General features: G+C 35.7%; 1 protein-coding gene across 3 annotated transcripts in view; it reads right to left on the reverse strand.

The window, feature by feature from the left end:
- PHIP (pleckstrin homology domain interacting protein) overlaps positions 1 to 15,356 on the reverse strand; it is a 117,946-nt gene that overhangs the window by 19,716 nt on the left and 82,874 nt on the right. For all 3 annotated transcript variants that reach the window (XM_049818273.1, XM_049818272.1, XM_049818274.1), the window contains 7 exons: positions 12,267 to 12,386; positions 8,471 to 8,578; positions 7,944 to 8,068; positions 7,649 to 7,731; positions 2,959 to 3,070; positions 2,684 to 2,745; positions 1,008 to 1,163 (listed from right to left, as the gene is read on the reverse strand). In XM_049818273.1, the coding sequence (XP_049674230.1) occupies positions 1,008 to 1,163; positions 2,684 to 2,745; positions 2,959 to 3,070; positions 7,649 to 7,731; positions 7,944 to 8,068; positions 8,471 to 8,578; positions 12,267 to 12,386 (766 nt within the window). The remainder of the gene's footprint in view (positions 1 to 1,007; positions 1,164 to 2,683; positions 2,746 to 2,958; positions 3,071 to 7,648; positions 7,732 to 7,943; positions 8,069 to 8,470; positions 8,579 to 12,266; positions 12,387 to 15,356) is intronic.

Below are 15,356 nucleotides of genomic sequence, written 5' to 3' on the forward strand. Positions count from 1 at the left end.
AATGAAAACAACGAAAATTTCATTTCCTCACAGTTTTTTTTTAAATGAAATTCTATAATTTAGATTACTACACTGTATGGATATGTCCTTTCTTTTGGAAGCAAAGGGAAGCTTCTTATGCAGTATGTCACCAAAAAAGCCATAATGTGGAACATTTACGTATCAGAAGTATTTTGAGACTTAACGAGTTTTCTGGCTTTTTTATAAACTTGTCTTAGCTTGCTTCAAGTACTTCAAAAATCAGTTAAAAAAATAATTATCTGTGGCAATTTATATATTTACTTTATGACCATTGTTACCCCAAAACCTAAGACTGCTGACTTAACACAGTTTGCTCATCACAAAATACACAAAAGACTTCGGATTCAGCCTGTATTTCATTGATGGATCTCCATCTCAGACACCCATCTTTGATCATGGAAATGTTGCAGTAAGGTGCTAAATGTTTTAACAATTACTTTTTCAGAAGCTGCCTGTAAAGAGTAATTGCCCTACAACCAAATAGCAAGAGGCTCTTCCTAAGTTATTCAGTTACTTTTTCCTCAACATTTTGCACAACTAAAGCAAATGGGAATTAGAAAAGGGTAAATCTACACATAAGTATCCATTCTCTAAAAGTACTTAAGATTTCCCCCCCTCATCTGCCTGTAATATAGTTAATATTCTATTCATCATGAAGTTTCAAATTTAACCCCAATAAGAGCTTGTGGCAGCTACAGTAAAAAACCAAATACTTGTTTTTAGCATGTAAAACCCGAACCCCTACCATATGTCAAATTATGTACCAAAAAGCAATAGTCACCTTTGAAAACAGTAGAAAATTTAGGTTTTCTATGTACTCACTAAATGAAAAATTTAAAAATGTGCAATGAGAAAGTTTTGTTCCAGTTAATCAAGAAGTAAAAGGTGTATTTTATCACATTCATTTTGGTAATTTCAGAAGTACACATGAGCATAGTCTGAAAAATACAACACAAAAAAGATTTCCCGTATTATTCAGGATTTACCTAGAGTCATGAGTTGGTTTATCCCTGCAATAATTCTGTCACACTCCTCGTCTCGGGTCCTGGAACCCCACTCTCCATCAAGAGGTTTGTAGAGCAGCGTTCTACGTTCATCATCTGTTAAGGGAACACTAGTTCCCAGTTCTTCTGGAAACACAGCTAGAATGTAACATGAAAACTAAATAAAACATAGATCTTTGTATCTGGTGTAATACATATACCTGTAATTCAAAGATATGTAACATCATTTTACTAATGAAAACAAATGCATAGTTCTTGATTTGCTCAAAGACCTACTGGATGCATCCAGCATCCTTTCTGTATATTGTTGTATGTTAAATTTAAATCCTTACAATGCAGTTTGGTGTAAAGTCCTCCATGAAACAAGATTTTTTCCTCTTCCAAATAGCTAATTGTAGAGTTTATTTTAGAGCCAACTAATACTCTCCTTTATCACAGTTAAAGTTTGTGTTTTGGTATCACTTTAGTGGTTTATTTGGTTTTTTTAAACCCAAATTCTTGGTAATAAATTATTTTGTTAATGAATGGTTGATGATTTTCAGATGGAGTTTAAGATAATTACTTTGATGATGCTAAAACATCAATTCTCCAGGTAGTGGTTCCACCTCGTCACAGTTTTGTGAAGTCAAATGCTACAAGCAGAGCTCCTGAGCAAGCAAATTAAAAGTGCCATCACCCTAGGATTCTTGAGGACCTACCAACTTTGACAACTCATAACCTAACAGCAGATTTTCAGTATGACAGAAAGTGCTCCTCTCATAAAAAAAAAAAATATTAAAAGAAGGTGTAACAAAAGTCAGTATTTGTGGATACAGTAAAAGAAAAAATCAGGTTCAGGTTTGGTTATCTGCCTATTTTAATTGACTATTTTAGTCATGCTATCACTAACTTCTGCATTTTACTTATGACAAAGAGGTACCCATTAAAAGAAGGGTCGAACTGAAATGAAAAGTTGAAATGGACACGTTTACAGTCTAAAAGAATTAAGAATTATTTACAGTTACTTATGAGTGACAATATTATCAAATGTTTCCTAGGACACAAAGAAAAAATGCTGATTCTACTACATTTTTTAACCAGACCCATATGAAATCTTCCAAAAAAAACTAAATGAGGAAAGAAGAAATACTACGTTCTTGCCTGTGAACAGTGCCCACGCTATGCTGTCCAGTCTGCAGCATGTCTATCTGCCACACATGCTGGGCCAGACAGGGAGCAAATCCTACTATTATCGAACTATCTCACAGGAGCATGTTGCATCTTCAGTGCACTGAATGTCTGCAGGCATGCTGACAGGTCTCAGAGCAGCCAGTTTCCTCAAAGCTGACATAGGGCACTGGTTTATCTTCAATCCCTCCCTAACTGTACAAAAAGTTAACTTCAACTGTACCTCTGTTAGAAGCTTTTGTAACATTTCTGTCTATTTCCAACATACATTAAGTATGTCTAAGTACAGCTGTATGTTTTTTCACAGTTCATTTGTCTTGATTCGCTTTTAGCTTAATAATTGATTTATAGATGTTCTTTAAATGCAACTGGTTTGTGGGCCTTCCCCCCACTCTCCAAGAGAAACAGGATTATTTAGGTGAAGCCATACAACTTTTTTTTTCTTCTTTAAATACACTCTTAAAGAAAATTATATTATTAATGTATCATACCATTACTTGGTATCAGCTCCATGTCCCAGGGGCTCATCTTCTCAGTATCACCATTGTCCCAGCTTAAAAATAACCACATTTAAATTATCTACTAATATTGCTTCAACAATGTAATTATTTAATATTTGTAACATAACTTATTTATATAACACAGAGTATTTTAACAAACTGGTACAGTGAGATGCATGACTGAATTTAATGAAAGCAAGTTGCTCAGTCGGTACTTCAAATGAAAAAACTAATTAAAATAAAAGATTGAAGATAAATTTGCTAACCAGACATTGTAGCACTGAAATAAGCTATCAGGATAATCAGGCTGAAGAGGCTCCTGGCTTTCGATTGTTCCAAACCACCAAGCATCATCTATCACTGACCTGAAACGATCACCTAGGTAAGAACACAAAATAATTTCATCAATACAAGGCAACTTACTCCTCCCAAGAAAAGCAGGTTTTTGGATACCTTTGCCTTGATCTTGAACACAGAAATCCTTTTGAACACTTGTAGCATCAACAGACAAACATGAGCCACTCAGTTTGTAAAAAAAGTATTACTAAGTACTTTCTGAAGGCTGCTTTTAAACCAAAATGAAAGTTAATATGGCATTTAAAAAACCCAATAATTTGCAAATCTATCTACATATTCTTTATGTATGAATTTATTTCTTAATTTCATATAAAAGGTAAGACATTTCAATGGTGTAACTTTAAGACTCAAATCTACTTGCATTAAACACTACATGCTATCTTAAAATAACTGAGCACTGTGACACTTTTGTACGGGGAATATTTTACATGCTGCTGAGCTCCTCCTCCTTAGTTTCTGAAGTGCTTTTCCAGATACCCAAATGTAACTCGGAGATTCATTCCCTTTACTATGGAGACAATCTGACTAATGAAAGAATAGAATTTATTAAAGCTTCTTCAAAAGGTTAGCAAAGTAATTTACTATGACTTGTAATGGTTTCACTACTGCAAAGCATTCGCCTAGCTGAGAAAAAAGGTCAGAAGCATTATAAAAAAAATTACACGTGTTAATATGTGTATTACATGCCACCATAAATTCTAACGTTTTCTGTAACACTTGCCACAGAATTTAGAAACAATTTTTAGTGAAGTAGTCAGCTTGCTCAATGCAGGAACAAATGTAATTTAAGTCTGAGATTCCAAGAACTGCATATTTTTGTTTTCATGGGGTTTAAATATACACACATTTTCTCAACTGTTGCAATGTTTGTTCTATTTCAATACATCCACACTCTGCCCAAATGCTTGCTGCAGTTGCCTGAATTTATAGGAAGTAAATATACTATAAAAAATGTTCCACTGTCTTTACTGCACTTTTTGTCTTTTTTTTTTTTTTTCGTTTAATGGATTGCAAGTAACTCTAGGACAATTACAAAGCTGCCATTAATAGTCCTAATTGTGCTGAATGTAATAGAAGCAAGTATACCAGAAATATCTGAAATGCAAGATCAAAAATGTAAGTAAAGGCTGATGCTTTATTTTAAAGGAATAAATTATTCTGAAGAGCTCTTAAAAGTACAGTCTCCCAATATGGCATTCCCTAGTGATCAGTTTTACAAAGAAATGTGTTTAGGCACAACTGTGAGTGCCTTCATGGGGCTGAACATTAAGCAGATCAAAACCACTTAAAGGAGTGTATATTGGCAGCCGCTTCCGATTTCTCAAGAGCCACAGCGTTCCTACGGACAGAATGCTAAAGCAGAAAACATGATTGCAGAAGCCCACAGAACAATCTCTTAAATCACTATTTTTCCAATGTCCTCTGTGTTACCTCATCTATGTGGACAGTAGACCAAAATTCTTATTAGAAGGATTTAGCATAGTTTTCCCGAACTGTGTATCACCATATTAACATTAGCTTGATGAAAATATAAAATATTTGTTGAATTGAATGTGGCTGCTACGTAAGAGGCAGGTATGCACACTGTTCTAAGACATACAGCTAAAGCTGCAGGAATCCTACTGGAATAGCTTTCAGCCCAAGTATTAATCTTCTAGTTAAACTATAAGAAGACAAAGACATGCAATAAATAGAATCTGAGTAGAAATAAGAACTTTTTACTTCTCAAACTTTGTAAGTTTGTTCTTTCTGAAAGGATTCATACATTAACATACATTTAATATTAAAAAAATATAAATATCACAGATAAACAAATATGCTTCCCTAAAACAAACAAACCCCAAACAACAACAAAAACACCTCACAAAAAACCCTACAAAAAAATCCCACAAAAACACCAAGAATTGTTATTGGTTAAAAGATCAATGTTTTAATGACTTAAAGTGGAGTCAGAAAATTTAACATCTAGTGACTCTCCAAATAGTAGCTATAAAAACATTGATTTGTAGTCTAAGTGCCAGAAATCATAAAAGATAGTAACAGCAGTCCTGAGAAGACAAACCAGCAACTGCAAGACATGAAAAAAAAATACCAGTTTGTTGATGAAGAGCTATGGTTAAAGTTCAGACAACTCAAGCATGTCAGATAAATCTTGGGAATTTCAGATTCATGTGATTAAGTAGTCAGGAACAGTTTCATGTACAGTTCTAAGGCATTTCTCCTCATCTTGGTTGAAAATAGAATCTACTTTCAAGGAACAGTTTTATATTGTGTTCCACACTGCAAAAAACAGTGCACAATTTGTTCCAAGTACATAAGCATACACTAGTAAAATATCCAAAGTGTCAATGCAAAGAGCAGAGTAGCACTCTGGAAGACTCTTGGAAGAGCTGTAACAGTTTTAACAGCAGTGTCTTTGCTATCTCTGCTTTAGCATTTCATATCGTCTCAAAGAAGATGACTATTTTATCACTATTTTTACCACCCAAACATGGAACTGATGAATGAACTCTAATACACACTTCTCAGAGTTACAAGCTGGTATTAGACACTACTGGCCTGAAACTCACATTGTTTACACTGAAGGCTTGATAAAAGGTTCTGGCACTTTCCACACTTCTTGTAGAGCTTTGACTCTTCCCATACCACAAGTTTCTAGAAGCCAGCCCAGGAAGGAGATGCTGCTACCTGTGCGCGTAGTCTTAAGAGCAGCAATGGTAGCATTTCAAAGTCCCTCCTCTACTCCTGGATTTCTATCACAACAGCTGACAGATGACTTCTGCCGAGGCTGTTCGCATACAAGGGATGGCTGTCATTCTTCTACTGCTGGCCATGATCTTGTGTGAAAACATGTATGGCATGGAGGACAAGACCACAGATCCATAACCAGCAGGAGAGAGCAAAGCTTGGCGACATATTAGTAGATGATGACCAATCTTGTCTCTTAAGGGATCTTTAAACTGAAATGAACTTTAAAGAAGGAATCAAGGTTTGCATTTCCTATTGAATCAGAAGTCTAGGATCTTTACCAAATTCCCTACAGAGTTGAAGACTAGCTGTCTTTTCAGACAACGTAACGTAAAGTATGAGATGATATGGAACATATTAATATGCCATCATGCAATTTATATATTTACTGCTAAGGCAGACATCCTAAGCAAGGATATCACGATGTACATCAAAGGACAGGAGATCAATTCACCTTTCCTGGCAGAAAAGTCAGGTAAGAAACAAAAAAAAGAGCTTTTAACATCCAGTTGTGCCACTTCTTTAGGTTACTTAGCTAAAATGAACTTAGGAGAGGACAGCACTTTTAGAATAGTGAACACAGACTAATGGGGCAGCATATTTGCAGAAACACATGTCCTATCAGTTGTTTCTACACAGGCAATCAGATAGACCATAATGTTCTTGCATTAAAATCCTCCGTTATCCTATATGATGCTTTGCCTGAAGTGGCAAGAAATGCTGGCAAGTCAGCTGTGTACATGCTACCTACAGCTCCTGAATAGAAGAACTGCAGGAATTGAGTTGGTACAGTAACCACTGCTACTTTACGGAAAATGTGTTCAACATTGAGACCTGCTTTAAAAAAAAAAAAGGAAGGCTATCAATATTTCACTTTTGGGAGAATGTGTCACTTCACAGAATATACTGAGATACTGGAAAAGACTTAACGGTGCCTGTAATTCTGTAAACATGGTATCACATACAAATTTCTCTGTTAGGGGAACAAAGTTCATCCTGAACTCTGAAGAATCAGTAATACTTACTTAACCTTTTAAGTTTCAGGGACAATCTAAGGCTATTCTTATGAATAAGAACATACATATATCCTGATTTCCTGAACAAAACCAACACCTTAGAGGACCATTTTGTCATAATGCAGCTTTCTCTCCCCCTAGTTAGATTTCATTGTTGAAAGGTGATCTTTGTGTTATCATATGGAAAAGATGACCAGGAAATAGATCTGACTGGAGAACATGCCTGTCACAGACATTCTCCAGTATCCAACACTTCAAAATAACTAAGCACAGGCAAAGTAAACTGAATCAAAAACATACCCACATCACACAGCAGTGAATTGTAATTATATACACTTCAATGAAGCTAAACCATATGCAGTTTATAACAGAATTCAAACAAGTATAAAGAGATAGGAAGGGCATTCCCTTTGAAATTCATCATCTCTAGATTGTACAAGTGGTGGTGAAGGTGTTTCCATATTTCCAATAGAAATTCCAGAAATTGAAATAATAATGATAAAAAAATTCTAGTAGCAATGCAGTTGTTAAGAGGGCCTTCAATCAAAAAGAAAAAAGTATTCTTAATTCCTCTCTGCAAACACACAACTGAGACTGTCTTTGCACCTTCTTTTATAGATCACCTTCAGTATTTTGTTTGCTTGCTATAGCTTCAGTCAAGGACAAAGGAGGACTCCACATCCAAATATGGACAGAGTTTATTCTCCAATTTCAGCACAGTACTAGGATTTATTTACCATAACCTACTTTTTAATAAGCTATCATGAAAATAGGTAGACACTTAGAAAAACAAACAAACAAAAAACACACCAAAAAAACTCCCCGCACAACTCACCTATATTCCATCGCCTATGTTTTGCATCATCAAACTGCTGCCTCAACACCAGGAAATCTATGACATCTGGCATATCATGGTACCTAATTACAACAGAACACACAACTGTTGAGCGATTAAACGGCAAAAGCATAAAGTAAAGCACTTCCATAAAAAAATTAATGCTTTGAATTAAACACCTCAAAAGCAAAACCTCAAGTCACAACATTAATGATAGCTTTTAACTTTCAACCTTACCCCACCCCACTCCCCCGCAAGAAAACCCCCAATTTTAATATAATATTGCTTTCCTTACTTCATGGTGAATGATCCTCCAGTTAATTTACCCGTATCAGGGTCAAGAAAAGCTAGTTTAAGACAGCAGAGAGTAGGCAATCCCACTTCATACTTAATCCCAACTATTTTCATCAGCTCTTGCTCCTGGAATAAACAATATATTACGTACCACCACTGCAGTTAAGATGACTATAATAACTTTCTAAAACATGAAAATATGGGTATACTGAAAAGAGCAGGTTTCTGCCAGAACATCTCAAAATCAAGTATCTGAAATTTAGTCTTTTAAAACAAGCTATTATTTCACAATGTAACTTGTTTGAAAAATATTTTGCTATGATGTGTAACCACCTCATCTGCTCAAGCAGATGCAAAAAGTAGTACAGTTTAAGGTCTGATTTGACTACTTATTAAGTTAACTTTTTTGCTTTATCTTAAAATATTAAGAGCACAACATTAGAAACAACTTTATCAAGAATCTTCTTTCAGTTAGTTTCCAAACATGTTTTAATATTAAAGATACAAACAAAAACGAAGAAGTCATACTCGTAATTCCATTTTATGCCATGGTTGTTTCTTGGGGTTAATACTATATATTTTGTTCTTCTTAGCCATTACAACGTATGCTTCATGACCTTGTCGGAAATAGTAGACCTAGAAATGAAATGTGACAGTTATCTAACAAATACTCTGAGGAGCTGAAATGCTAGTATATCACTGCCATATGATGTGTGTACTTTCTATTTTATCATCAATTTTTTTCCATTCTGTTTTCCTGAAAAAGTCACAGGTTCTCAAAAAATTAAGTGGTGGACAATTAAAGCCAGTATCATAGAAACATTTACAGAAGTAGGGAAGATTTAGAACACCATTTTCCCTATGAGCAAAATATCCTAAATAATGCATGTGAGACCAAAACGAAATCAGTAACAACATCATGTATTTATCATCACACTACAGAACAATTCAATGACAGTAACATGAATTCCACTAATCCACCTGGTTATTCATCACTGTAGGACAGCCCTAAGATGACAATCAAGTATCACTAAATTCACTATCTGGCTAATCATATCTTTTTTGAACAAGAAATATATTCTAGAAGGAAAACTCAGCTGTTTGTTATTGTTCTGGTAAGATTTTGGTATTCACTTCCATATCACTGAACAAACAGCCCAATAAAGACATGAACAAACTGAATATAGACATTTCAAGTGCTGATTAAAAATTTTCAAATCCTTCCACTCTAAATTTCCATGGTTCAGACATCCAGAGTCTATTAGTTTTACTTTGATCTTATTGTGTATGATACCATGTGGATGAATGTTTTTGTTATAAGCCATCACTGAAATGAAGTAGTAAGGTGAAAAGCTTGAACATATATTCAAGGAACATATCTGAAATGCAAAACAGATGTTCCTCAAACTAATTAGAACAAAGATCTGATAAACAGCTGTATTCCAGGTATGATGCATTCCAAATAAAAAAAATCCTCTAAAAGTGCCCCAAGCCATAAACACAGGCTTTCCATCAAGTAGGATGAGGGAACAGTAGCTTAAATGTAAAGGTCTAACACAACAAAAAAAGCAGAGTAAAAAGCCCTCAGTAAGTTTTAAAATACATTTCTACAAATAAACACACTAATATTTGTATTTCCACATGCCTTCCAAAACTGTTGTATCATAAAAGATTATAAACAACTGTCTGTCAAGTTTCTACATTAACAGTTACTGAACTTTCTTAATTTTTTTTGTTCGGGTTTTTTTTTTTTTTTTTTTTGTAATGGAGGACGACAGCACCGATTTTTTTATAAACTCTTGTTTTTCAGAGTATTTGACATGCAAAATATCCTCATAGGGAAAAAACACACAGTAGTTACAGAAGGCATGAAAGCAGTGAGAATCTCCTATGCACTGTCAGAATCTAACTGGCAGGAAAAGGAACAGAGGCTACCAAGAGACAGATCTAAAATATCGCCAACTTAAATTACACTTGCAACGTTGTGACAATTGTTTCACATACCTTCCAGCGAATCAAAACAAAAAAAATCCACTTAGTGGCACAGGCTACAAACAATTCCTCCTACACTTACTGTTTCTGCTAAACCTCTACATAAATTCAAACTACTGTTTACAGAAGTAAAACATTTTTATTTTGTAAATGGCTCTAAGCATTGCATCTGTTGTCAGACGAACAAATTAGAAAGATATCTGTGGAAAAAAGAACTTATGCCTTTTTCCAGGAAATTATATTTTTAATCTTGATACATTCCTGCTTCTGCATGTTTGTTGGAGTACCCAGACAAAACTGTTCTTTATTGTGTTAATGGCAGAATACTACAACAAATATGCATTGTATTTCAATAATCAGACAGGGAAATTGCAGTCTGATGTGTCTGGTGTGTTTCCACTGTTCCTCAAGACACATCACAAAGGTCTGTAAATGGCAGTATTCAGAAAGGGAAAAGGGATGGTATGTGCTAGTCTTATGCACTGAGTATAACTAAATATAGCACTACTGTTTTTTCTTACTTGTTTGTACAGCTGTAAGAGAACGAATTTGAAATATCTCTCCTCTCAAATCTTATAAAACATACCAACCATCCACCAAAATGTTCGAAGGCCACACGAGACCTCTTCTCATCATATTTCTCTAAAACCAATCTTTTATTTCTGTGGCTCTCAAAAGTAACTTTCTAGATGAATAGCTTCTTTTCACATCTCAAGCAAATCTGGGAAGGGCAAGTATCAGAGATGGAATTTTAGACAGAGCAGCTTGATTACAAATGTACTCTCTATTGGTGTAACTACTCCTACTTTCTAGGCACAGGACAGGAATTTCCTGTTCACCAATACAAAGCATTTTTCAGCAAAAGGATGCAGCCTACTTAGATATTCCTAGTACACACTGCACATGCTATTCAGCAGGTGCCAAACCAAACAGACCAGTTTATCTTACTAAACCGATACGATGTTAAAGCCTCCAGAGTAATATGGTACAGATAAATCCTTGGCTGCTTCACAGTATCCAGATGGTATCAGGCACCAAATATATTTATTTGGACTTGATCTTCTGAACAGCACAGTCTTCAAAACATACTTGCTGGAGGGTATAAATACATAAGCATTTTCTCCAGTTGCAACTCTCAACTTGGAGTGCTCCTTCCCTCCCTTACTAACAATGCCGATGTAATTTTTGCATAGCTGTGCTGTGAACTGCATCAGCGAAGTGATCCAGTAAAAACAGAACTGCTTGCACATGCAACCTCTGCTCCCAGTTCAGTTTCTAAGGTGGTGCCTACAAAAAGCTCTAACTCAGGGCCAAAGTTAAGCAACTTCACCACCATGTCAAGTATTTCTCCAAGTGCATTCTGAAGGTGTGAGCTATACAAGAATGCTGTTTAGTACCTCAGAAACGCGCTGCTCCCTGAAAAGCCAACAGACTACACGTTACAGCATAAGCTAGCTATTTCCTCTTATTTTTAAACTAAGGGGATTTTAGGAAACATGCACAGAGTCTGGTTTTCAAGATTGCCTTCTATCTGACACTACTTATTCATACAATTCACTGTAATGGTCACATGCTATATATTCCAAAGTACAAACTGGTGGGTGTCCTTTTGGTACTGTATTTTGAGACATCTGGGCCATGTTTACAAAGTGTTTACAGTCTAGCTCATATAAAACACATATATACAAAACTTTGCTTCTGGTTTTGTTGTAAGAGACCAGTAGAAGTTTTCTGATATCAGAAACACAAGTGAAAAAAGACAATATTAGAGTTTTTCCTCGGATAAAAAAAAAAACCAAAACAAAAAAAACCCCAACACACAAACCAAAACCAACCCCCCCCCCCAAAAAAAAAAACCCACCAAACCACCACACACAAAAAGCCACCCTCCTCACAGAGGTTTAATTCCTGGTTTGTACTTCAAGTCCCAAACCAAAGTTTTCCAAACAACTTAAGTTTGCATTTGCTTTCTTACCTATTCTTCAGCGTACAAGACGCTCTACAACTAAGGACTAGTTTCACTAGATAAAGCATCTCACATAGCTTGTATACATGTGTCATTAGGAAATTAACACAGTAAACATAGTACAAAAAGAAACGTTACTGCAACAGCATGGAATAAAAACAAGTTATAGCAACACTGTGCTGAGTATTTTTTAAGTATGGGAAAGACTAAAGGAAGTGAAAGCAAATTTTAGCCAGATCAAAGAATGTTTTGAAGAAAATCCAAAATATTCCGATAATAAATCTCTGGAAAAAATGCACAGATGAAAATAAAAAAGGCAAATACAAGCTGAAAGTAGCAACAACACAGAGGGAAAAACTACAATACCTCATCTCCCATCTGTGGCACAAATGGGCACCGACGAGGAACAGTGTCTGTAATCCATGCTGAAGGCAACCATTCTTCCAGTGTCAAACCATTTTCTGCCAGAACTCCTACAGCCAGCCTCTGAAGAAAAATGCACACAGAAGATTAATATGAATAAACTAACATTTGGGGAAGCCTTTTATTTTGGGAAGTGTTTTATTAAAATCAACTTCTATTTCTTAAATATATTTAATGTAAAAAGGAAATTATTGCCAGTGTGAAGATAAATCTTACTTAACTGCTTACAGTAACACCAAAACCAAAACCACTAATAAACTGAAAAACTGAGTTTTTAGGGTCTTTTCTAGTTTGTTGGTTTTGGGGCTGGTGGTGGCACTCTTCTGACGAAGACTGAATTCATTAACACTCCAGTAACTACATCTCCTGCCCAAAAAGATAAAACTGAAATATGCCATTCTCTTTAACCAAATTCACAGTTGCCTTGGACCATAAAACACTACAACTATACAGCTGCCTCCAATTAACGAACGCCACAAAATGAGGAGGAAGAGATTAACTAACATAAACAGAGGTAAAGCATGTGGAAATGACCCAGACCGGGTACATACACGTTACCCACTGGCATATTTACTATAATGTGCTGTGGAACTGCATTTTCAAATGGTACATCCACATTATGTATTTGTAAGGAAGCTCACTGCAGTTGCTGCTCCTAGGTGCTCGCTGCATGTCTGTATCTAATAGGCCAGATAAAGCAGGTTTTTGTACAACCATTCAAGCAAGGTTGCTTTGAAGTTATTAACAGAATCTTGTGTGCGTACAGAAAGCAACCTTGGACAGTTGTACTAAAATGCACTCCATATAGCCACTGATGGAAGACTCTGCATCCTCAGACTGCAAATGGGATACTCCAACTGTAACTCCAATGCACAAATTCAAATGTGGTTTCACCAGGATGGGAATGGCTTTGAGTGCACCACTGGAGCACCAGTGGGTACCACCGGAAAAAGCATACACACAGTTAATAACAAACAAACCAAAACAGAACCTCTTCATTGCAATAAATCACTAACACAGAAGCACCTTGTGGATTTTGAGGTTCAAGCAGTTCTGTCCTGTGAAAAACTGATGTACTGCATCAGAGCAAAGCCTGTCTAGCTCATTGGTGAATTATGGGAAGGTAGTAAGAAACAGCCTTTAAACAGAAAATCTTCCCTTGTTACAACTTCACACATTAATTACAAGTTTAAGACCCTCTGGAAGCCAACCCTGAACTCAGTTAATCATCAGGAAGAGACTAGTCCCAGTGAAGTTGTCTAATCATTTCTGAAACTCTACTAAATCCTTTAGTAATTAGTTCCACAACCTGATTACATGCTCAGGTGGTTTGGGGTTTTTGTTTGCTTTCAGGGGGTGGGGGTGGAATGGGGCAAGGGCTCTTTTTTGAGCTTCATGTCTGTGTCATTGGGTGTTACATCTCACTGTAACAAAACAAGGAAGGAAATCATTCTGCATTTATTCATTTCTAAACCATTCATAGTTTTATGTAAGTTTTTTAAAAATATCTCCTCCAAACACTCTCCCTTCTAAGAGTCAGCCTCTTTGTGTCTGCCCCGAAGAAAAAATACTCTGTACCCTTTGATCTTCCTTGGTGCTCCTTTCTTGCCCTTCTTCACTGATGTATCATTTTTTAGATTGATTTTTGGTGGAGGGGGATTAGAAATGTAAACACCATTCAAAATCTTGACAGCCCATGCATTACTAGAGAAGAATCACATTCTTTCTCTACTCCTTTCTTAATTCCTAAGATTCTGTGCCTAGCTACAAAGATGGTCAAAACTTCTTTCCTCAATGGAAAAGCCCTAATTTTGATTCAGGTTCAGGAATAACTTTCTACTGGTAAGGACTGTGAGCTCTCTGCCCAGTAAGGAGGTAGACTCTCCACCACAAGAAACTTCAAAGACAAATACCTGTCAAGAATGACAGGTATAATTAATTCTACCTAGGGGCAGAGGGAAGAGGGATGATTTTCTGATATTCCTTCCAGCCTAGTATTTTCTTGTGATTCAAGAAAGGAGCAGGTCATCTTTAAAAATCTGAAATATCCAAGTCAGATATTTTGAAATCAAAGACCTCCTGTATCTCAATAACTGGGACCAAAATGGATGCAAGATTCCCAAAACACTCAGTTTGGCTTTAATCTAAGTGGAAATACTACTCTCATATCTTATAATAAAAAGCTATAGTAGACGTTTCAAGCATAAAAAAAAAAAAATTTAAAAAAACCAAAACCCACCACCATCTATTTTCGTGATCTCATACCTTCTTCTGGTTTCACACTGTGTAAATACCAAGACACTATTAATATTGACACTACAACCAATGACTGCGAACAATACACAAAAAGTAGCTTAATCAAAGACTACCACCTAACGTCCTGCACGTCATACCAAAGATTCACAGTAAAGCTGATACTATTCCAACCTGCATATTAAAACAGCTGTTTTGTAAGTTTGTCTTCTAATGAGGGCTGAAATAACCATCTTAAGGAATGCTGATGACTACTAATCTTATAAATATACAAAATACAGTTATTTAGTTTCTTAGATGTTACAGTTGGTTTCATTGGGTATTGCAAAAATAGAAGCTATGAGCTTATGAAAGCAATTAGTATCTACCAGATAAACCACTTCTGGGCTCTGTAAAGAAAGAATGAAGAAACAAAGTTTTCTGATCTAATGCTTAATTAAAAACAAAACAACATCCCAAAAAAACCACTGAAATTAACAAAAGTCACTGAAAATGTCCATGTACTGATGTAAACTGGAATGATGTCATTGTATTAGAAAGCAAACATAACACAGACAACAATAAAACCCTGATAAAGTGTAAATCCCCTTGATGAAGTATAGTGGCAAGCATAATGCAAGTATCATACATGGTGGAATTGACAGAAAAAAATGACACAATTGCACAGACCTAAAAAAAATTGCAATTAAGCAGGAAGACAGTCAGTACAGCTGAAAAAAATACAGACACATGTTACACCACTACTAAATACATCCATAGAAAGAAAGTTTCTGGTCTGAG

This window comes from Accipiter gentilis, chromosome 15 (assembly GCF_929443795.1).
Source record: "Accipiter gentilis chromosome 15, bAccGen1.1, whole genome shotgun sequence".
NCBI classification, from domain to species: Eukaryota; Metazoa; Chordata; class Aves; order Accipitriformes; family Accipitridae; genus Astur; species Astur gentilis.